This window comes from Vipera berus, assembly GCF_964194415.1.
Source record: "Vipera berus genome assembly, chromosome: 1".
NCBI classification, from domain to species: Eukaryota; Metazoa; Chordata; class Lepidosauria; order Squamata; family Viperidae; genus Vipera; species Vipera berus.
Genome location: NC_138202.1, coordinates 9,950,885 through 9,975,233, shown reverse-complemented (window position 1 = coordinate 9,975,233; position 24,349 = coordinate 9,950,885). Strand labels below are relative to the sequence as shown.

General features: G+C 44.9%; 1 protein-coding gene across 1 annotated transcript in view; it reads right to left on the bottom strand.

Moving 5' to 3' along the window:
- LOC308659920 (calcium/calmodulin-dependent protein kinase type IV-like) overlaps positions 1 to 24,349 on the bottom strand; it is a gene marked incomplete at its 3' end in the record, with an annotated part of 68,059 nt that overhangs the window by 14,330 nt on the left and 29,380 nt on the right. Inside the window, exons 4-7 of the mRNA XM_081314049.1 lie at positions 22,965 to 23,027; positions 16,783 to 16,865; positions 15,151 to 15,223; positions 1,091 to 1,181 (exon numbers count right to left, since the gene is read on the bottom strand). Coding sequence (XP_081170175.1) covers positions 1,091 to 1,181; positions 15,151 to 15,223; positions 16,783 to 16,865; positions 22,965 to 23,027 — 310 coding nt within the window. The remainder of the gene's footprint in view (positions 1 to 1,090; positions 1,182 to 15,150; positions 15,224 to 16,782; positions 16,866 to 22,964; positions 23,028 to 24,349) is intronic.

Sequence of the window (24,349 nt, the reverse complement as noted above, 5' to 3'; positions counted from 1 at the left end):
TTCTAGTAGTTCTAGCATGGTTGGCTGAGGAATTCTGGGAGTTGAAGTCTACAAGTCTTAAAGTTGCCAGATTTGAAGGCCACTGAGTTATGGAGTCCTTGATGCTCTCTCTTTGACGCTCTCTGAGCTTTTCTTGCAGACGTTTCATTACCCAACTAGGGAACGTCATTATTTGCCAGGAAAGAATGCTATGTCATTCTGCTTAGAGCAGGAAATACTGTTAAAACAGTAATTCCAATACAGATACCGGTAGTCCTTGACTTATGATCACAACTGAGCCCCAGATTTCTGTTGCTAAGTGAGACATTTGTTAAATGAGTTTTGCCCCATTTTACGACTTTTCTTGCCGCCGTTGTTAAGTGAATCACTACACTTATTAAATTAGTAACATGGTTGTTAAGGGAATCTGGGTTCCCCATTGACTTTGCTTGTCAGAAAATTGGAAAAGGGGAATCACATGACCCAGGGGCATTGTGACTGTCAAAAATATCAGTCAGCTGGCAATCATCTGAATTTTGACCACATGACCCTGGGGATGCTGTAACAGTTATAAGTGTGAAAAACGGTCATATGTCACTTTTTCAGTGATGTTGTAACTTCGGTCACTAAACGAACTCTTGTAAGTTGTTGTGGTTCTGCATGTAATGCTGTTAAATTAGTCAACCCTTAATTTAAGGTATAACCTGAGGGAAAGAAGACCCATTTCTCCCAAACATCTGTTAAATTCAAAATCCTGTCATTTGTGTAAGCTGCATAATGAGATTATAACGCAAATCAGGTACATTTACACAAATGTCACATCAGATAACATCTTACAAAATGCATCATAAATTCTGTTTTTTCTTTGTTTTGGATCAAATGATTTTATATCCTTCATATCAGTTTATGTCAAATGACGTGTATTGACGCAAAGGGCATGATTTGCAGCGCCTGCAAAATGACATCATCACGCAATTGAAGTTAATTGCCACAGTGGTGTATTTTTCCACCTAGCGGTTCTTTGCAAACAATGGATTCCTGCCCCCCTCTTAGTCTGTTAAAATAAGTTTTCATTATATAATATTTTCTGCTTACTTCATCCCAAACATACCAATTTTGAGTGGAGCATCGGGGGAGAGATCTGCGTAGAGAAGGTTTTCTGGTTTGAGGTCACGGTGGACGACTCCATTTGAATGCAGATACTAAAAGAGACAAAGATAGAAAAACACGCAACATTTTGTGGTAAAAAGTCCCTTACTTCTGTATGCTGTCAAAAAGAATTCCTTTGGAACAAGCGAATTAATTATTTCTTAATTATTTAATGTAATTAATCAAGTTATTAGCCAGCTCAAATGACAAAGTAACTTTAGGTGGCATTTGAAGGCATTTCAAATTTTTCTGACTCGTGGCCTTTGTGTACCACAACAGAACTGAAAAAATAGGGAGGGTTAGGTAGGGGTGGGGGGAGGGGGGGATTGTTAAAGATAAAATGTACTGTAAAACTTTTCAATAAAAAAAAAAGAAAAAAGAAAAAAATGACTTTGACCTTCTTTCACCGTTATGACCTTTGCAGCACCCCCATGAGCATATGATCAAAATTCAGATGCTTGGTAGCTGATTCATATTTATGACCGCTGCTGGGTCTCAAAATCATGTGACCACCTTTTGCGACTTTCTGACAAGCAAAGTCAATGGGGAAGCCAGGTTCACTAAACGAGTGTGATACTAACTTAACAACAGCGGTGATTCACTTAACAACTGATGTAAGAAAGGTTGTAAAATGGGGCAAAACTCACTTAACAAATGTCTCACTTAACAACTGAAATTTTGGGCTCTGTTGTGGACGTAAGTCAAGGACTACTTGTATTAATACAGGTAGGCCTCGACTTACGATCACAATTGGGACCAGAACTTCTGTCATTAAATAATGCACATGTTGCCCAATTTTTGCTACTTTTTTTTTGTCACGGTCATTAAATGAATCCACCATCCCCCGTTTACTATGCTTCTCAGGAGCCTCTGAGAGGGTCACAATGGGCAATTATGTGGCCCTGGGACACTACAAACATCATAAATGCATGCCAGTTGCCAAGTGCCCACATTTTGATCGTGTGACTGCAGGGATGCTGCAACGGATTTTTTTTTCAGCACCATCACAATTTTGAACGGTTGTTAAATGAATCATCATAAGTCAAGGACTAGCATTCCAATGTAAATCAGTAAGGTGTTACAAGTACTGAGGCTTTTCAAGCCTAGTGTACCATTATTTGGTATCTTATTATATAAGGCCTCCTGCTTGAGAAGGATGTAGGACTAAAAGAAAGACTAGAAAGAGTACAGAGAAGAGCAACAAAGATGATTGGGGGACTGGAGGCTAAAACATATAGGGAACGGTTGCTGGAATTGGGTATGTGTAGTTTAATGAAGAGAAGGGTGAGGGGTGACATGATAGCAGTGTTCCAATATCTCAGGGGCTGCCACAAAGAAGAGGGAGTCAAGCTATTCTCCAAAGCACCTGAAGGCAGGACAAGAAGCAATGGATGGAAACTCATCAAGGAGAGAAGCAACCTGGAACTAAGGAGAAACTTCCTGACAGAACAATTAACCAGTGGAACAACCTGCCTCCAGAAGCTGTGAATGCTCCAACACTGGAAGTTTTTAAGAAGAGAATGGACAGCCATTTGTCTGAAATGGTATAGGGTTTCCTGCCTTAGCAGGGGGTTGGATTAGATGACCTCCAAGGTCCCTTCCAACTTCTTCTTCTTCTTCTTCTTCTTCTTCTTCTTCTTCTTCTTCTTCTTCTTCTTCTTCTTCTTCTTCTTCTTCTTCTTCTTCTTCTTCTTCTTATTATTATTATTATTATTATTATTATTATTATTATTATTATTATTATTATTATTATTAAAGACCTCCAAGGTCCCTTCCAACTTTGACAATGTTCTGTTGTGTTCTAAATTTATTAGCTTTGCATCAACGCTTTCTGCATTCTGTTCAGGATGGTTATAGCCTTGTTTCCGAATCATTAAGATAAAATCCAGCTTTTATTCAAATAAGTGCCTCAGTTCCTAAGCAATTGGAGGAGATTATTTATTTCAATTGCTAATTTCTTTTCATTTTCTTGTTTTCTCCCAAATCATTAATAAAGACAACATGTATTCACAGATTACACCGGAACCGCAAACTGATCAAATGATAGGCAATTCTTCACTCGTGCTGTGAACAAATGATAGACACAATTCCAGGCCCAAGAACAAATTATAGAAACAAAATAAGATTCTCTACTATTGAAATTATGGGCAGAAAGTGCACGGAAGCTGCTTCTGCTTAAAAACGGCAGGGAGCCCTTTGTTGGATTATTTCTGAATAATTCTGAATAAATGTTATATCAGGAGTTTAACCACAGCAACAGCACATTGCTCTGTACTGTTGTTTGGCTGGCTGGGGAATTCTGTGAGTTGGCGTCCACAGGCCTTCAAGTGGCCAAGGACGGACATCCCTGTCTTGCATCCCAATTGTACTTTTTATTCGCTCAGCTGTTAAGATCTCTGACCATTTGGATAGCATTTCTTTCCCAGCTCAGAGCGATGGAGCCAAATTCTCACTTTTGCACAAAGCCAACGACGGACTACTTTTGTACACGAATGTCTCTCATATTTTAAAACCCCTGGTTGCCATGGAAACCATCTTCCCTGGCCTTTAGTACTGCGAAACAGTGGCCTACTAATGTTCCCTCGAAGAATTATAGATTTCTTCTTGTTCTTTTATGCAGTGCTGAAATTTAGACCGCAGGAAAGAGCTTAATGCCAAATACACGCTACCATTTCTTTCCCTGCTCGTCCTGTTTTTTAAGCGGCTTCTCGTCAGGAGCAATTCCTCAGGGGCCGGGAGGGAAGGGGCTGAATACCAAATATGGAATTGTCTGCATTTCAAAGGTTTTGGGAATGTTATTTATGAAACTCGTGCGGAATAGAATTACACATAGAATTAAGAATGTCCCTTAAGGGGGTGTCATTCCAAACCAAGATTAATGTATGATTTGCAAGGTGAAGCCAGCCACCTTCTCCCTGCTTGTGAATTATGCTCTCCAACCTCTGTTGCTGGCAGCTTCCACATTCACAAAGCAACAACAACAACAACAACAATAACAACAACAACAACAACAACAACAACAACAATAATAATAATAATAATAATAATAATAATAATAATAATAATAATAATAATAATAATAGAAAGACTGTGGCAAATGCAAGCAAGGGTAGTACCAATAGTAATAGGCGCCTTGGGTGCAATCCCAAAACAACTGGAGCACCACTTGAACACCATCATTGGCATTGACAAATCTGCCATTAGTCAATTGCAAAAGGCAGCCTTACTAGGAACTGCTTCCATCCTGCAACGATATCCGTAATACCATCAAACATCCACATCTGCCTATCCCAGGTCCTTGCTAAGGACTCAATAGGTAGACAAAAATAACAAATCCAGTCTGAACATCTGGCTGGCTGTGCAATGATCGATGATGATGATGATGATGATGATGATGATGATGTTGAAAAGGACCTTGGAGTTCGTCTAGTCCAGGGGTCGGCAACCTAAAAAAGGAAAAGAGCCACCGGGAACCGGTTCCATCACAAATTAAAAAAACTGGGAGCCGCATGCGTGTGTCCATGCACGCGCATGCGAAAAAAACGTTTTGCGCATGCACAAAACGGTTTTTTGCGCATGCGCGGACGCACGCGGTTGCCATTTTTTTAAAAAGTGAGATGGAACCGGTTCCCGGTTGCCCGACGGCGACGGCCCGTCTGCAAAGCTGCCGCTTTCGGCAGCTTTGCAGACGGGCCGCAGCAGCTTCCTCAAAGAGCGACGCCGCGGCCCGTTCGCGCGGAGGTACGCGCGCACCTCTCCAAAGGTTTGGGGAGGTGCGCGCGCAGCTCCGCCCATTCAGGGAGGTGCACGCGCACCTCTCGGAACGGGCCGCGGCGTCGCTCTTTGAGGAAGCTGCCGTGGCCCATCTACAAAGCTGCCGCCTCCGCTCCCTTCCTTCGCCCGGCCTGCTTTTCCAACCTCACTTCCCTCCCTGCCAAAGCTCCTCCTTTTCTACTCAAAGATTTTCGGGGTTCCTCGGCTTACACCCCTTGGCGAGAGACCCCAAACGTCCCTTTCTCGCCGCTCCTCCCTCCCTGCCTGCAGAGGCTCTTGCTCTCTTGCCGTCTCCGCTGAGCAGCGCCGCTTGGAAGAGAAAGGGAGCAGGATAGGCACGCTCGCCCCAGCGGAGTGGCCGGCCCTCGTTTTAGTAGCGAGACAGTAATCGCTCCCCTCCGCCCCCCCCAATGCTCCCGGTTCTCCCGTTCGCCCGCCGTCCCGCTTTCCTTCCTGAATTTTGCACTTCCTTACCCAACTCCAAACTTTCTCTAGCGCCCCTGTGCTTTAGGACGGGGAACCAAAGGCAGAGCCGTTTCTCTCTCTCTCTCCCCCCCCCACTTTTGCCGCTTCCCCACCCAACCAGTATCCCGCTTCTCCCTCTTCGAAAGGGCAGTGGCACCACCACAGTTTGCTATTGAGCGTAGGCGCCGCCGAGCTCCCCAACTCCGCCGGCGCTCGAGCGAAGGAACGAACCTGCCGGCGCTAAAAGGCAGCCGCCGCCGCTCTCGGGCTTGAAAGTCTGCAGCTGGCAAAGGCGCGATTCGCTTTCCCTTCGTGAAACGTGCCCTCCAAAGTCCTCACGAGGTCCCAGTGAGCATGTGCGCGCCGAGCTCCCCGACTCCGCCGGCGCTCGAGCGAAGGAACAAGCCTGCCGGCGCTAAAAGGCAGCCGCTGCTGCCGCTCTCGGGCTTGAAAGTCCGCAGCCGGCAAAGGCGCGATTCGCTTTCCCCGAAGGAAACGTGCCCTCCAAAGTCCTCACGAGGCCCCAGTGAGCATGTGCGCGTGAGCTCTGCACATTCCCATTTAGGACCGAGATGCTGCCGCCCTGCCCTTAGCTTGCCCTGCACCTAAAGATCAGCGGCTTTCGCGCGCGCCCCGAAGGTGAGAGTCTGCGGCCGCTAGAAGGGAACCGTCGGGGCGGGGGCGGGAGGGTCTAAGGAAGCATAAAAGTGGATAGTAGGTGTACAAGGGAGGAGGAGGCAGAGGAAGGCAGAGGAAAGAAGAGGAGACCTCGGTCAATGGGAAGGCGTCTTGCAATTAAGGGTTTCGGGGTGGAGGGGACGGAAAGCCGGGGGGCAACAAGGGTCCCCTGGTGAGTTTGCTCACATGCGGATCATCTCCAGTTACCTTTCGCTGTGTTGTAACCCGAAGCGGCTTCTCTGGGCGATTACCTCGCGCAAGAAACACGAGAGCTTCGGAGGGGTGGACGAACGCTCCGCTGGACTCGCTCCGTGCGCCTCTAACACAGATCCACTCCTTTCTGAATTAACTTCGGGAGCCTCGCATGTAGAGCGGGACCCATCCAAATTTGGCCCAGCTTTGCAGACGGGCCGCGGCAGCTTTCCCAAGAAGCGGAGCCGCTGCCCGTTCGCGCGGAGGTACGCGTGCACCTCTCCAAAGGTTTGGGGAGGTGCGCGCGCACCTCCGCCCGTTTGGAGAGGTGCGCGCGCACCTCTCCAAACGGGCGGTGCCACACTCCATTTGGAGAGGTGCGCGCGCACCACTGCCCATTCGAAGAGGTGCGCGCGCACCGGGCGGCTGGGAGCCGCAGGAGACGGCTCAAAGAGCCGCATGCGGCTCCGGAGCCGCGGGTTGCCGACCCGTGGTCTAGTCCAACCCCCTGGTCAGGCAGGAAACCCTATACCATTTCAGACAAATAACTGTCCAGTCTCTTCTTGGCACGGGGTTTGGGGTAGAGGCTGCTGGTTCTGGATGTGTTGGGGTGGGGTTTCAAATCCCCACGACGATAGGGAATGGCAGCAGGTGTGTGCACGGAGGGCCGTATCGACATCCGGGATCGCACCCCCACTGTCTTCGAGCGGTGACGCGCTCCGACCCTCCGGTTAGCACCCTTTTGCCTGGGGGTGAGGGTGATCAGGTCCCTGAGCTCAGGCTGGTTTACCTTAATGCCAGATCCATTGTTAATAAGGCTCCCCTCATTCGTGACTTGATCGAGGAGGAACGCGCAGATCTGGCATGCATTACGGAAATCTGGTTGGGCTCGGAGGGAGGGGTCCCTCTGATCGAGTTATACCCCCCAGGTTTCTGTGTGCTACACCAGCCACGGGCTCAGGGTAGGGGTGGTGGGGTGGCAGTGGTTATTAGGGAGACTTTATGTCCGCGGGAGACCACCATTGTCCAGATTGGCGGGACTGAGTCCCTCCTCCTGAGATGTGGCCTTCGGGTTCAGATGGGCTTGTTGCTCACATACTTGATGCCCAGCTGTGTGGCAACAGCTCTGCCCGAGCTGCTCGACACCCTCTCAGGGCTGGCGGTGGAGTTTCCCAGGCTTATAGTGCTGGGTGACTTCAACCTGCCTTCCCTGGGAGGGTCGTCGGAGTTAGCCCGGGAGTTCATGGCTTCCATGACGGCCATGGACCTGACCCAGGTAATTCAAGGCCCGACTCATGTGGGGGGTCACACTCTCGACCTGGTGTTCCTGTCTGGACAGTGGTTGGATGACTTGGGAGGGGGTTCACCGGTCGTTGTTCCCCTGTCATGGTCCGACCATCATCTCCTGCGGCTGGTCTTCCGTTATGCCACCCCCCGCCGCTGGGCTGCAGAACCGATCAGATGGTTCCGCCCCAGGCGCCTAATGGACCATGAACGGTTCCAGATGGCACTTGGGTCTATACCCATCGCCCTCACTCACAGCCCAGTTGATGCCTTGGTTGATGCCTGGGAAAAGGCGGCCACTGAGGCACTCAACTGTGTTGTACCCTTGCGACCTCTGACCCGGCGCAGATCCCACTGGGCTCCATGGTTTTCTGTGGAGCTCCGGGAGATGACGCGTCGGAGATGGGGTCTAGAGAGCGGTTGGAGGTCCAGCCGTTCCGAATCTGACCGATTGCAGCTAAGAAACTTTATAAGGTCTTATCTTGCTGCGATGAGGACGGCGAGGGCTAATTACTTCGCTGCCCTCATCGCGTCCGCAGATAATCGCCTGGCCACCCTGTTTAGGGTGACTCGCTCCCTCCTTAATCAGGAGGTGAGAGAGGAGCCCTTGCAGGGGCGGGCCGAGGAGTTTAGTCATCATCTGATGGACAAAATCGCTCAGATCCGGGCCGGTTTGGACTCTAACTGGGCAGAGTCGGATGTGGAGGAATTGGACGGTCTTGAGCATGTTATCTGGACTGAGTTCGATCCTGTTTCCCCTGATGATGTGGACAGGATTATGGGGAGACTGAGTTCCACCACCTGTTTATTGGACCCCTGTCCCTCTTGGCTGATTTATGCGGCTCGGGAGGAGACACGAAGCTGGTTCCAGGCAGTAAAATCTGCTTCTCTGAGTGAGGGTGTCTTCCCCGCCGCTTTGAAGGAGGCGGTGGTGAGGCCTTCTGAAGAAGCCTGCCCTGGACCCAGCGATTTTAAACAACTATCGTCCTGTCTCCAACCTTCGCTTTTTGGCGAAGGTTGTGGAGAGCATGGTGGCGCACCAGCTTCCTCTGTTCCTGGAGGAAACTGATTATCTGGACCCGTACCAATTGGGTTTCAGGCCCGGGTACAGCACGGAGACGGCATTGGTTGCACTGGTGAATGATCTCTGGCGGGCTCGGGACAGGGGTTGCTCCTCTGTCCTAGTTCTATTAGATCTCTCAGCGGCTTTTGATACCATCGACCATGGTATCCTATTGCGGCGTCTCAGGGGGTTGGGAGTGGGAGGCACTGTTTTACAGTGGTTCTCCTCCTATCTCCTGGGCCGTTCGCAATCAGTGTTGACGGGAGGGCAGAGGTCTGCCCCGAGGCCTTTCGTTTGTGGAGTCTCTCAGGGGTCGGTTCTCTCTCCCCTCCTGTTCAACATCTATATGAAGCCGCTGGGCGAGATCATTCGTGGTTTCGGGGTGGGGTATCATCAGTACGCTGATGATATCCAACTTTTTCTTTCCACCCCAAACCATCCCAGTGATGCCCTCGCCGTGATGTCCTGTTGCCTGGAGGCGGTCCAGGTCTGGATGGGGAGAAACAGGCTTCGTCTCAATCCTGCCAAGACTGAGTGGCTGTGCATACTGGCATCTCGGACTAACCAGTCTATTCCACCTTTAATGATGGGGGGTGAGGTGTTACCCCCCGTTGATAGGGCTTGCAACTTGGGTGTCCTCCTAGACTCACGGCTCAGTTTTGAAGATCATATAGGAGCCGTGACCAGGGGAGCCTTTGCCCAGGTTCGCCTGGTGCGCCAGTTGCGGCCCTATCTGGACCGAGATGCCCTGCTCACAGTCACTCATGCGCTCGTGACCTCCCGATTGGACTACTGCAACGCTCTCTACATGGGGCTGCCCTTGGGGACCACCCAGAGGCTTCAGCTGGTGCAGAATGCAGCTGCGCGGGTTGTGATGGGGGTTTCCCGATACTCCCATGTAACAACTCTGCTCCGCGAACTGCATTGGCTTCCGGTTGCCCTCCAGGTGAGATTCAAGGTGCTGGTGATGACCTATAAAGCCCTTAATGGCTTGGGTCCGGGATATCTGAGGGAACACCTGCTGCAGGCATCAAGCTCTTTTCGTCCTGTGCGCCCCCACAGGGAGAGTCTTCTCAGGGTACCGCTGGTAAAAGATTGCCGGCGGACAATACCCAGGGGGAGGGCCTTCTCTGTGGGTGCGCCTGCCCTCTGGAATCAGCTGCCTGTAGAGCTTAGGACTGCCCCTGACCTTCTCTCATTCCGCCGGGACCTGAAGACCTGGCTCTTTGAGCTCTCTGGCCTGGTCTGAGATTGTTGGGGGCAATAAGCTGACTTTGTAATAATGCCGCTGGGGGGGCGAAAGCCCTAATAAGCAGGCATATACATAGAATGAAGGCTATTGCTAAGCACATTGGTTTGTGCTTAATTTGTAAGCCGCCCTGAGTCTTCGGAGAAGGGCGGGATATAAATGGGATTAAAATAAATAAAAATAAATAAATATTAATTGGGATTTTAACTGTTTTTTAACTGGGGTTTTATTGCAAGGTTTATATAATTCTTTTTAATTGATTTTAAGTTTTGTAATTGTATCTGGTTTTTTTAAAAAAAACCTTGTGAACCGCCCTGAGTCCTACGGGAGAAGGGCGGTATATAAATTGAATAAATTAATTAAATAAATAAATAAATAAATAAATAAATAAATAAATAAATAAACTTCCAGTGTTGGAGCATTTACAGCTTCTAGAGGCAGGTAGTTCCACTGATTAATTGTTCTAACTGTCAGGAAATTTCTCCTTAATTCAAGGTTGCTTCTCTCCTTGATTAGTTTCCATCCGTTGCTTCTTGTCCTGCCTTCAGGCGCTTTGGAGAATAGCTTGACTCCCTCTTCTTTGGGGCAGCCCCTGAGATACAGGAACACTGCTATCATGTCCCCCCTCGTCCTTCTCTTCATTAAACTGGACATACCCAATTACAGCAACCGTTCCTTACATGTATTAGCCTCCAGTCCCCTGATCATCTTTGTTGCTCTTCTCTGCACTCTTTCTAGAATCTCAACTTTCAGCCTCTACTTTCAGACATTGGTTGAACAAGCTGAAACTTGGTTGGTTAATCTGTCAAATAAACAACTACAGGATGTTCTCGACTTACAACCATTCATTTAGTGACCATTCGAAGTTACAATGGCACTGGAAAAAGTGACATGATCATTTTTCACACTTACAACTGTTGCAGCATGATCAAAATTTAAATGCTTGGCAAATGGCGGGTATTCATAATGTTAGTTGCAGTGTCTGTTGCAGAATTCTGACAAGCAAAGTCAATGGGTAAGCCGAATTCACTTAACAACCATGTTACAAACGGGACAACGGTGGAAAGAAAAATCATATGATGAGGCAAAACGTATCTGATTGCCAACAGAAATATGGGACCAAACTGTGGTCGTAAGTCGAGGTCTACCTGTGCTAATTAGACCTAAACAACACTGCACCAGTAATCCTTGAATTACGACTGTAATGGAGGCTGCCCATTACAATAATAAATCATGATGGTGGGAAAACGGGTCACCCACATCACCAACCTGATTTTACAACTTTTTTGCCGCAGTTGTAAAGTGAACACTGCATTCAGTAAGCAAAGCCATGGCTTACTATAGGGCAGGGGTATCAAACTCAATTTCATTGAGGGCCGCATCAGCATTGCGGTTGCCCTCAGGGGGCCGGGTGGGTGTGGCCTACTGGGTGGGCGTGGCTAGAGTGCATATGGCCTACTGGGTGGGCATGGCCAGCTCTACATCGTTCGCATCAAGGGTGCCTATGGGGGCCTGGGCAGGAGTGGGACAGATCTGAGGGTCTCTGGAAGGAGGCGGTCTCTGGGCAGGGGACAAGGCAGTGGGGGCCGTTCCCTCACTGTTTCCAGGATGGCTTCGCGGGCCGCATGAAACCACTTCCTGGGCCAGATCTGGCCCCCGGGCCTTGTGTTTGACATGTCTGCTATAGGGTATTTTTATCAAAAACAAGAAGCAAATGCCTATCTTTGGCAAAAAGATTATAAATGTATTTTTACAGCTGTAAATGCAAAATGGCTGCTAAATACCTAAAATGCAATCATATGACTGGGGGGAGGGGCCCCGGGCATCAGAACTAGGCTATAAGTTGTAATGATCTGTGGTAGTATCAAGGAGTAGCTAAGCACCTGGTTATAACCTGAGGACTACTTGTAAATCATGATTTTTCAAATCACATCCATTCAAATAAATCTTTTAGTGTGATTTCTTAATCTGTTTTAGTTCTTCCTTTCTGCTCCAATTTTTCCCTCAGGCCTGTTCTTTACCCTAGAACAGGGGTAGGCAACCTCGGCTCTTTTATGACTCATGGACTTCAATTCCCAGAATTCCTGAGTCAGCTATGCTCCATGAATCATAAAAGAGCCGAGGTTGCCTACCCCTGGCCTAGAAAAAGTTTGCCTGTAACACATTGGATCTATTGCTGCCGTCCATCAAAGTTTCTTTGATGGTGCAAAATAGAGAAAGGATCACTTGATGGCCTACTTTCCTTCTCGATTCTACTGCTGTGATGTACATAAAAGAGTTAGGGCTGGAATAGCCATAGGTCACTCCCTTACTCTCCACGTTAAATTACCCCCAAGACTATTACCAATGGCTCAGGAAATTGCAATTCATTTTGAGGTCAATTCTTGTTCATCTCTCTCTCACACATTGCCTGCATTTTATTCTGTTTTGCCAGTTATTTTTATTTTTTTTAGAGAAAACAATCTTTGCTGATGCTTTATAAATATCCCTCAAGCTCTATTTTGGCTCGCTGAACTGAGCGCGCATGTGCTTACTGTGATCTGAATGTAGTGATCGACTGGCTGTGTGCTAGGGGTAAAATAAATTGGAAATCATCCATAATAATTTTCCAAGACAGCACTCAGTCGCAACCAAATCCCAGGGGAAATTGTGCAGCTATTTTTTGTCACAGTTGTTAAGCACGTTACTGCGGTGGTTAAGTGAATCATAAGGTCATTAAGCAAATCCAGCTTCTCCCACTGACTACCTTTCAGAAGCTGGCCAGGAAGGTCACAAAGGGCCATCGCATGACTCCAGGACGCAGCAACCATCATAAATACATGCCGGTTGCGAAGCATGTATTTGGATCAAGTGTGTGAGGATCGGTTGTAAGACTTTATGAGAAAAAAGTCCTAAGTTACTTTTTTCAGTGTCACTGTAACTTTGAACAGTCACTAAATCAGGGGTCTTCAAACTTGGCCCTTTTATGACTTGTGGACTTCAACTCCCAGAATTCCTCAGCCAAGCATGCTGGCCGAGGAATTCTGGGAGTTGAAGTCCACAAGTCATAAAAGGGCCAAGTTTGAAGACGCCTGCCCTAAATGAATGGTTGTAAGTCGAGAACTGCTGGTAAAGGCGGAAAGAAAATTCCAGAGGTTGACAGAGAAGAGGGACTCAATTTGATGGGAAATTTATTCTTCATCTGTGGTTACTGAAGGAACAGTGACCGAGGGGAGAAAATATTCACCCTGCCTATTGAGATCCTATTTTCTCAATCAGCCTTGTGAAACTACAATAGAAAATATTGTGCACATTAGTACATACGAATAGAATGTCAACAGATTTTAGAGAGAGGTAGTCCTTGAGTTACGACCACAACTGAACCCAAAATTTATGTTGCTGAATTTATTTATTTATTTTTATTTTAATTCCATTATATCCCGCCCTTCTCCGAAGACTCAGGGCGGCTTACAAGCTTAGCAGTAGCCTTCATTCTATGTATATGCCTGCTTATTAGGGCTTTCATACACCCCCCAAGCGGCATTATTACAAAGTCAGCTTAATTGCCCCCAACAATCTGGGTCCTATGTTTGTTAAGTAGGTTTTGCCCCATTTTACAACTTTTCTTGCCACAGTTGTTGAGTAAATCATTGCATTGGTTAACTTAGGAACACGGTTGTTAAGTGAATCTGACTTCCCCATTGACTTTGCTTGTCAGAAGCTCACAAACGCGGATCATGTGAACCAGGGACACTGCAGCCGTCATAAATATGAACTAGTTGCTAAGCGTCTGAATTTGGATCATGTGACCACGGGAACGCTGCAACCGTCGTTAAGTGTGAAAAACGGTCATAAGTCACTTTTTAGGGCTGTTGTAACTTTGAACGGTTACTAAATAAACTGGTGTAAGTTGAGGACTTACTACATATTTTGACTATAGAAAACAGATGGTTTTCACAGTCCCCAACCACTGTGGACTGGGATTCAGAAAACTGTATTCCACATTGTCTAGGACGCTATTTCTTAACCTCAGCAGCTTTTAAGATGCTTGGATTTCAACTCCCAGAATACTCACAATTGTAAGATGTGTGGCCCTCAGCTCTCAGAATTCCCTGCCTGTCAACGCTGTAAACATTGGAGGACCCCGCTCTGACAACTGATGAAAATCTCAGCCATTTTCTCTTTGCTTTTAACATGCTTTTCCTGTTTATAAATCAGGTGCAGAAGGGGTGGGGGTTGGGGGTTGGGATGAAAGGGTGAGCTAATAAACGCTGCTTTGTGGGAACCCAAGGACGAATTGCTAAAGTTTTGGCGGGCTGAGGAGCTGGGGAGAAAGCCCACGTTTCAGGCTAATTGGAGAACGTGATTTATGACTGCTTATTGGAGGGCGGGAATTGCAATTTGTTACTTTGTATCCGGGGGAAGGGAAACTAGTTTTGGGTTCAACTATGTCACCCCGATACTTGGTTTCCTGAATAAAATGTTCTTTGAGGAAGAATTCTTGCCTTGGAGTTCTTTTGATGGGTTTCATCTATCGGAACCATGACATTAACCGCAAACTGCCTTCTATCCTGACCACCCTTGGGTCCTGAGTTTCAGTCACCTTCCCTAAGTCGAGGGATAGTCTGATAAAGACTTAGGGAAAATCTCAGCATGGAGAAAAAAGAAGCGCCTGTAACCAGCACCCCGGCCATGGCTGCTGGCTCAGCGGAGGGAGTTGAACTCCACACATCTTAAAAGTTGCTGAGCCTGAGACACACTGATGTAAACGACCCCCAGATGCCTTTTTCATCTTTACTTTCTTTTTCTCTGCATCCCTCCCTTCCTTTCGGTGCCAATTATTATTGGAATTATCTTTACTTTCTTTTGCCACAACTGTTCTACTTTTGTTTCCAAGTCTTTCCATTTTGTCATTTTCACCAGGTTTTTCTCCTGCTATCCCCAGGTATTGCAATGTGCACCGTTTATTATTCTTCCTACCAACGTAGGGAAACTACTGGTTATAAGCTGCTGATTTCAGAGCACTGAGAAGGGCAGCTTTCAAGGATAATAATAATAATCATAATAACTGAACGTTGAAAAAAAATGAAGTCACAACTTCAAAAAACGAAGCACACGCACAAACTTCCCACCATCGGAGGGGCACTCCTGCATAAATCCATGAAAAGCAAAGGCCTCAATTGTGTGCCTGCCTATGAAATTCCACTTACAGAAAAGGTGCCTTTGAAAGGTGGCAAAATTTATGTCTCCGTTTCCTTGGCAACCAAAATTCTACCCTCCAAAACAGATGCAAGGACATGAGCCTAGAAAGAAGGAAGGAAACATTCAAATGGCTTACGGAGACAGCTTCCAGGATCTGTTTCACCACGTGGGCTGCATCCCTTTCGCTGTAGAATCCCCTCTCTACAATCCTGCGGAGATGAAACAGCGTGCAGATTTTTAAAATATATATATACTCATTTATATATTTTTACCCTGCACAGCCAGCCTGACTGCCAACCTGTAAATCTGCTTTGGGGGTGGGGTGGGGTGGGGGAATGCTTAAAAATAAATAAGCTGGCAGGTGTATTGGTTTCTTTTCTGTTGCTTTAATGTGTGATACAAGGAGGAGGAGGAGGAGGCGGGGAACGTTTGCAGCAAAGATGGCAGGAATGGCAGGTTGCTAGGCAACCAGAGCACTCCTTTTCCTGGTGGATGCAAAAGGGAGAAGGCTGCAGGGGTTGCTAGGCAACCATCCACACATTCACTCCTCCCTGGTTCTCTTTCTTTGCTGCCATCTAGAAGTCACCCAAAGTATTGCAGCCCAGATTTGTTAATGCTCCTAACTTGTGAGCATCTGCAATGGGTTTGCGGGAGAGGCCTCGGGCAATAGAAAGGAAAGGCCTTGGGAGATAGAAGGGAAAGATTTAGGGAGAAAAGGAAGGAAAGGCCTCGAAAGATAGAAGGAAAGGATCTAGGGAGATAGAAGGGAAAGACCTTGACAGACGGAAGAGAAATGTCTTGGGAGACAGAAGCAAAGGCATTATAAGATAGAAGGGAGGGGCCTTGGGAGAAAGAAGAGCTGCAGACTAGATTAGGGCTTTTCAACCAGTGACCAAAGATCCATATATTTATTTATTTATTTATTTATTTATTTATTTTAATTCCATTTATATCCCGCCCTTCTCCGAATTCCCTGTCTATTCTAGAGCCCTGATTTCCTGGTGGTCTCCTATCCGTAACTAACCAGGCTTGATTTCGATTAGCTTTCCAAAATCTACCAAAATCAGGCATGAAGGGAAAAAGAAACCCTTTCTTTGCTTATATATCCTATTGCTAGTTACTCACGATCTCTTGTAATCACTAGATATTCATGGAAGTTTATCTGGCTTCTTAAACAATTATTCAGTAACTTGGCCTCCTGCCCCAAAGTGGCTAATTCTATTTCCTCTTGATATCAGCCAATTCATCCTTTCATTTCATGCCTGGTTTGCAATGGCCATTCTCAGACATCGTGATTAATTCCCCATCGCAATGGGTCACGGCCATCCATCGTATTTATTTTCCAAGGACTCTAGGTTGTAGGTGAAGCTACAAGCTGTTTGAAAACACAGACAATGCTAGAATTTCTCATTTCCCTTTGCAATTGGTCATTTCCCCTTTAGCTCTGTTGGTAAAAACAAAACAAAACTAAAACAAATTTAAACAAATTAAAGTAAGGTCAATCAAGGAAGCCTGGCTGGTGCAGGCACATTTATGTCCATCAATTCTAAAAAATTAACTATCTCCATTTTCACCAAGAGCTGATGCCAGAAAGGCAGAAGGCAAGGCTAGAGACTCTGTACTGATTGTTGTGAATCAAACCAATCACCTTTTCTGTGTCCCAAACACATCTTTTCCCCATGGCAACAAATTACTCTCCTTCCCTTTGTTCAATTAGTCATCTTTAATTAAGAACCTGCCAATTAAGCCAAGGTTTCTCCTGTGTTACCTGTCAAACAGCTCACCACCTGTCACCAGCTCAAGGATGAGTGTGATCTCTGTGGGGGTTTCAAAGATGTCTTTGAGTTTGATCTAAAAGCAAATAGGAAGAAATATAAAAGGATGAGTAACTTTGATCTAAAGCTTTGCAGAAATGAGGAAAAAGCGATGGAAAAAGCGATTCCAAACACACTTTTTGCATGCCCATCTTCACAGATGCAATTATTGTGCAGATTGCAAGATTTAGAAAGAAACCTCAATCTTCTTGATCTTATGACATTATATGCATCAATATTAGAGGTTGGCAAATCTTTTGAGGTTTATTAATTTGGCACAGTACATTATGCCCTTTGGGTTGAAATTAAGAATAATTTCAAAACTGTACTAAAATCTCTATCCATATTACAGGTAAGCCTCTACTTACAATCACAACTGGGACTAGAGTTTCCATTGCTAAGCCAAGGTGGTTGTAAGTGAATCGCACCTGATTTTAAAACCTTTTTTTGCCATGGTTGTTAAGTGAATCACTGCAGTTGTTAAGCGAATCTTGATAAAGCAAATCCAGCTTTGCCAATTGACTTTGCTTATCGGCAACTGGCTGACAGTGGCGATCTCGTGAATAGGACGCTGCAACCATTGTAAATACATGCCAGTTGCCAAGCACCCAAATTTTGATCATGTGACCGTGGGGATGCTATGATGGTCATAAGTGCGAGGATGGTCGTACGTTAATTTTTTTCCATGCCACAGTACTTCAAAAAAAAACGGCTGTAAATCAAGGTTTAGGTGTAATACACTTTCTCTAAATATACACATTTTGTTTGCCTTTTTTCTGTTTTGCAAACTATTTTCCCTAGCAGGTCTTTTTCCTTTTTTCCCCCAAAATGTTCTTGTAACCTGGCACATTTGGAGAACTGGGAATTTAAAATGATGATTCAGTTTTATTTTGGGAATTTTGCTGCAAAAAAACCTGATATTAGATCAGTTTTCATTCAGATGCAAATTGTACACATTTCTCACCAATAATGATTCAGATGCCTAAGCTGTTCTGATTTGTTTGTGTGTGTGTGTGTGTGTGGGTGTGTTATTTTTAGAGTGCTAATTTATATTAAAAAGTCCAAACTGCATTGCCAGCTGGGTCCTCCTATTCTGAGACCTCAAATAATATGTCCTTAGGTGGAATCTCTTCTCTGACCCAGAACAATGGTATATCAGAGACACTGCAAGAAATAAAGTTAAGAGCATTGTGGAAAACTAAGTGAAGGTCTATATCCAGCCCAGAAAGGTGAAGGATTTATACAGGTAAAGGTAAAGGTTCCCCCGCACATGCGTGCTAGTCGTTTCCAACTCTAGGGGCCGGTGCTCATCTCCGTTTCAAAGCCAAAGAGCCAGCGCTTGTCCGAGGATGTCTCCATGGTCATGTGGCCGGCATGACTAGACGCCAAAGGCGCACGGAGCGCTGTTACCTTCCCACTGCAGTGGTCCCTATTTTTCTACTTGCACTTTTACGTGCTTTCGAACTGCTAGGTTGGCAGAAGCTGGGATGAGTAACAGGCACTCACTCTGTCACGCAGCACTCAGGATTCGACCCGCCAAACTGCCGACCTTCTGATCGACAAGCTCAGCGTCCTAACCCACTGAGCCACCGCGTCCCTTTTATACAGGTAGTGCTTGACTTATGACTACTTGCTTAGTGACCATTTGAGACTATGTCATTCTCCCCAAAATGTACTTACGACCCCAATTCAAAGTTCGATGGCCACCCCCCTGCAATCATATGATAAAATTTTGATGCTAGGCAATCAATCTGCATTTATGGCTTTGCAGCATCCCACAGTCACACGACCACCATTTACAATGTTGTTGGCTTTTTTTGGCCAAAAATCAACATTTACTTCTGGTTCCCTAAAAAAAACACAAAAAAAACGCCCCTTGCTGACAATGTGTTCATTCAATGATCACGGTGTTTGCTTAATGACCATTGCGTTCACTTAATGCTAGTTGCAAAAAAATAATAATAATCAGGTTGGTCACATGGCTGACTTGACTTGTGACTGTCATGACATATGACAGAAAATCTGGGCTCCATAACGGTCATAACTCAAGGACTACCTTTAAACGCCTCAAACAAGCAATAGCATTCACTGAGACACACTATGGAAGCAAAAATTGGATTTTGAAGAAGTAGAAGAGGAAGAGTGAGGATGCTTTTGAGTTTTGCCATTAGACAGCTAGTATGGACAGGCTAGAGGGACGCGGTGGCTCAGTGGGTTAGGACACTGAGCTTGTCGATCAGAAGATTGGCAGTTTGGCGGGTCGAATCCCGAGTGCCGCGGAACAGAGTGAGCGCCTGTTACTCGTCCCAGCTTCTGCCAACCTAGCAGTTCGAAAGCACGTAAAAATTCAAGTAGAAAAATAGGGACCACTACGGTGGGAAGGTAACAGCGTTCCGTGCGCCTTTGGCGTCTAGTCATGCCGGCCACATGACCACGGAGACGTCCTCGGACAAGCGCTGGCTCTTCGGCTTTGAAACGGAGATGAGCACCGGACCCTAGAGTCGGAAATGACTAGCACACATGTGCGGGGGAACCTTTACCTTTACCTTATGGACAGGCTAAAAATAAACGGATCATCAAACAAATCAATTCAGAGATGTCAAATTATCATACTATGGATGCATTAAGCAAAGAATTCAGCTTCCTGTGTGCTGGACCAGTATACATTCAGCTGTTCCATTTTTTATCTAGTTTAGGAATTAAGAACTGTGTTAGTGTATTCAGCATTTACAGGCTTAATACTAGCAGCACTGTATGTAAGAACCGGTAGCCTTTACAGGGTTAAACGTTATTTCCTCAAGAGATGCCTTATGGGAATTGTAGTCTTAACTGTTTAGTGAATACCATGCTTCTAGTTAAGTGGGTGGAGTTTTAAGTTTTATAGCAGGACTTCCTGCCTTTGTCTATGTTCTACATCTCTACACGAATGCATGCAAGGACGCTTCTTCGCTCCAAAACAATATGGGGTAAATTTACCTTCAATCTTTTACACTGTCAGGATGGACAGATGTGCCATGTTGGAGGATCTTATCAGCAAACGTAAGTCTGCCTAGGATGCCTGACCAATAAAGTCTGTTTAACACCATTCTGCAGAGTTTATGCTATTTGGATCATTAATTATAAAGCAATTTAGTTCGTGTTCCATCATACCCTGGCGGAGACTCTAATGCTGGGAAAGGAGGAGGAAAGGAAAGAAAGGAGGAAAGGAAAGAAAAGGAGGACAAGCAGCAAAATGATAGAAGGACTACAGTGGCGAGGAGTACCACGTTGGAAGATCTGAAGGGCCAGGTTGGGTAAAGACAAATTTATCTCTGTGGATACTAAGAGTCGACACCAACTTGAAGGCTAGTCCTTGACTTATCACTATTTGCTTAGTGACTGTTCAAAATTACAACAGCCCTGAAAAGAATTTATTTATTTTAATTCCATTTATATCCCGCCCTTTTCCAAAGACTCAGGGCGGCTTACAAGCTTAGCAGTAGCCTTCATTCTATGTATATGCCTGCTTATTAGGGCTTTCACACACACACCCAAGCGGCATTATTACAAAGTCAGCTTAATTGCCCCCAACAATCTGGGTCCTCATTTGACCTACCTCGGAAGGATGGAAGCCTGAGTCAACCTTGAGCCTGGTGGGACTTGAACCTGCACTAATTGCAGGCAGCTGGTGTTACTTAAGGAGGCATTAGCCCACTGCTCCACCAAGAATGACTTATGACCGCTGCAGTATCCTCAGGATCACGTGATCAAAATCCAGGCACTTGGCAACTGGCCTGTATTTATGACGGTTGCGCTGTCCCGGGGTCCTGCAATCCCCATTTGTGACCTTCCCAGCTGGTGTCCACAAGCAAAGTCAATGAGGGAAGCCAGATTCGTTTAACGACCACACAATTCACTTAAGAACTGCAGGGATTCGCCTAACCAGTGTAGCAAAACGGCCATGAAATGGAGCGGAACTCACTGCCTTGCTTAGCAAGAGAAATTTGGGGTTTCAGTTATGGTCGTAAGTCGAGGTCTACCTGTAATCTCTGAACCAGAACATCAGCTGTGGATCACTGCAAAGGTTTTGGTTGGAAAGAGCAACACACTGTGTAATAAGGGAGAAGACAAAAGACACAGTACAACTGAAAGCAACAAGACTCATATCTTCTAGGCTGACCTGGATTGATGATGGGTTTTTAAATATGTTTTAATTTTTAACTGTAGTTAATTTATTTTGGGGCTATTTAATTCTTTTTTAATTTTTGTATTGTTGTTTTTATTGTTGTAAGCCGCCCTGAGTCCTTCGGGAGATCGGGCGGCATATAAGTCCCAAAAATAAAATAAATAAATAATAAATAAGCATTACACACACTGCATAGCTGCAACTCAAAAATCAGTGGAAGACATAAACCATCTTTTTTTTAAAAAAAATATTGCCTGGAATCAGTTTTGATGAGTTTTTAGCCAGCAAATATATCAAAAAAATTTTATATTTATTATAAATACACATGAATATTATATCTGATCTAAATATACTAAACACACGTCAAAAGGTTTGACTTTTTAAGGCTTAGGCTTAGCAACAAAGGAAGTAAATCACAAGATTATTGAAAGATTCCCAGCTGTCATAGCAACCTTAAATCACAGCTTTTTGTATTCTTTATGAAAATACAATGAAGCTAAAACCTACAGCCTATTAGCTGAGAGAGAAATATTTGCAAACCCCCCTTCAAATTTTCTTTCTAACTAACCCTCCCTCCCTTCCTTCCAGAAAATTGTTCCATAATAGTTTCTTAAGATGTTAGTGACACTGTGAATTTCATACCACTTTAATCATTACTTTCCCAGCTCAGGGTGCTTCCTTCAGTGATCCTACAATACCAGTCACACCAGGAAGAGGCTTAATGCTCCATTTAATATAGGGCTCTTGCAATCTTTTTTCTTATTAACTTCAAATGTTTGCAATCCTATTATCACTTCGTATCAGCTGAATGCTGGCAGCAGAAGGGAAAGTTACACGTCGCAAGGGTAAACAATGAAATTAGTTTTGTCATCTTCTCTTTTCTTTAATGGAACTTTGAAGAAAGAAATGTGTACAGAGAACAAAAAACAAACCTGGTATTATTATTTTTTTAGAAAAAGAAAAAAAAGAAAAGCTGAGATTTTATTGTTCGTGCAAGAAACTAGATCGGTAACTATGTAGGAGAAAGAAATTCATAGCGTTTGGTATATTCTCAGGGCCACTGCACAGAATCTATCAGTTTGCTAAGGAAGGGGGGGGAGAGAGAAAGGGATAGAGAGGCAGATGAATAAAAAGATGATAGAAGATAAATGATTGTTAGAAATAGATGACGTATCTATCTGATGATACATTAATTCATGGATAGAAGATAGAAAGAGAGAAAGATAGATGAGGATAGATAATAATAGATTTATTATCTATCCTAGATGATAATGATTGTTAGACGACAATAAATGGATAGATAAGACAGACAGACATAGAATCAATGGTGGATGGATAGATAGAATTGATGATAGCTAGTTAGATGATAGGTAGCTATCTAGCTAAACAGTCAGACAGAGAGAAAGAAAGATCGTGATCTTATAGTGGACATCTCAATGAAAATCCAGAGTGCAACAGCGTCATTTATTTATTGATTAAATTTATTTGCAGTCCATCTCACTGTCATGTGATTGGGCAACTGACAACCTATTCAAGAGGATTCCGTGCTCGGAATCATTAGGAAGGGAATTGATAATGGAAATGGCAATTTAATAAAGCCATAATAAAGGAAGTTTATGGTCTTTTGGCCTGAAGAGCAATATTTTAGAGCTGGAAGAACTGTAAAAGGAACACAAAAAGAGACACCGGCTGAAGCAGCTCCCTGTGAGAAAGAATAAAGCGACTGTGTGGTTACAATTTAGTGACCATTCAGAGTTGTGACGGACCTCCCCAGGGTTACTTACGACCCAGATTCGAAGTTTTCACAGCTGGACTTTCCAACAGTCACGTGACTGTATTTTTGGATGCTTGGCAACAGGAAATCAGGAGATTAAAAAAAAACAAACCACCTCAGCATGTGACGAAAACAAACCAAATATGATTACCAATGTAAGCTAACCATTTTAAGTACTACAGAGATCTGTTACTTACAATATTTGGATGGGAGAGCCTCAGCAAAACTCCAATTTCAGTTCTGACAATTTTCTTGTCAATCTGCAAAGAATAACAATAACAATAATGTTGCTATACTGGGTGATGCTAGGATGGAGGAAAAGCAAGACTATTCTAGACAAGTCCCTGTAGGTTTTTGGCAAGGTTTTTCAGAAATGATTTTGCTATTCAATCAGTTTTGGCTTCCATCCTGACTTTTTTGATGCCTCCCCAAAGATAATAATAATAAGTTGGAAGGGACCTTGGAGGTCATCTAGTCCAACCCCCTGCTCAGGCAGGAAACCCTACACCATTTCAGGCAAATGGCTGTCCAGTCTGTTCTTAAAAACTTCCAGGGTTGGAGCATTCACCGCTTCTGGAGGCAGGTTGTTCCACTGGTTTATTGTTCTCACTGTCACATACCCAATTCCAGCAACCATTCCCTATATGTTTTAGCCTCCAGTCCCCCAATCATCTTTGTTGCTCTTCTCTGTACCCTTTCTAGAGTCAACATCTTTTTTACATTGTGGTGACCAAAACTGGATGCAGTATTCCAGGTGTGGCCTTACCAAGGTATTGTAAAGTGGTAGTACTTCAAGTGATCTTGATTCTATCCCTCTGTTAATGCAGCCTAGCACTGTGTTGGCTTTTTTGGCAGCTGCAGCACACGGCTGGCTCATATTGAAGTGATACTCCTTTTAACAATCATGCATTGTTCTTGGCTATCAACCCTTTAAGGTAGGCCAGGTCAGAAAACAGATAGCATGTTAGAACTCTACTGATTTAGATTATACAGACAATCCTCGCTTAATGACCGCAACTGGGACAATCCGCATAGCCTAAATCAATAGAGTTCCATGACTTGTGAGAGTTTTGCTGGTTTCTGGCCAAAAACGCCCATTTGGAAGAATTGGTTGATGGTTCCAATTGTGGTCATTAAGTGAGGATTATCTGTATCGGCTAAATCAATAAGGTAGAGTTCTAAGATGCTATTGTTTTCTGATTTGGCCTACCTCAAAGGGCTAATAATAGCTAAGAAAAATGCAAAGAGCAAAGAGGTCATTAAGTAAGATGCTTGTGTGACTGCTTAGCTCAATGACCACAATCCTAGCACTCCCTGTTGCAGTTGTTAAGTGATCTCATGGGCCATTAAGTAAGCAGAATCCTTCACTGTGCCTATAGAGTTGCAGAGAGGGAGGGATTTTGAACTCAGGTCTTAGCAGGTGTGGTACTTAAAATCCTTCTCTCCCTGCCTCTGTGTGGCTCTCCACAGAAGTGGAGAGACAAGTATTTTAAAGTTTATCCAATGGTGGGATTTAGCCGGTTCACACCGGTTCAGCAGAACCGTTAGCTAAATTTTGTTGAGTTCGGAGAACCGGCTGAAC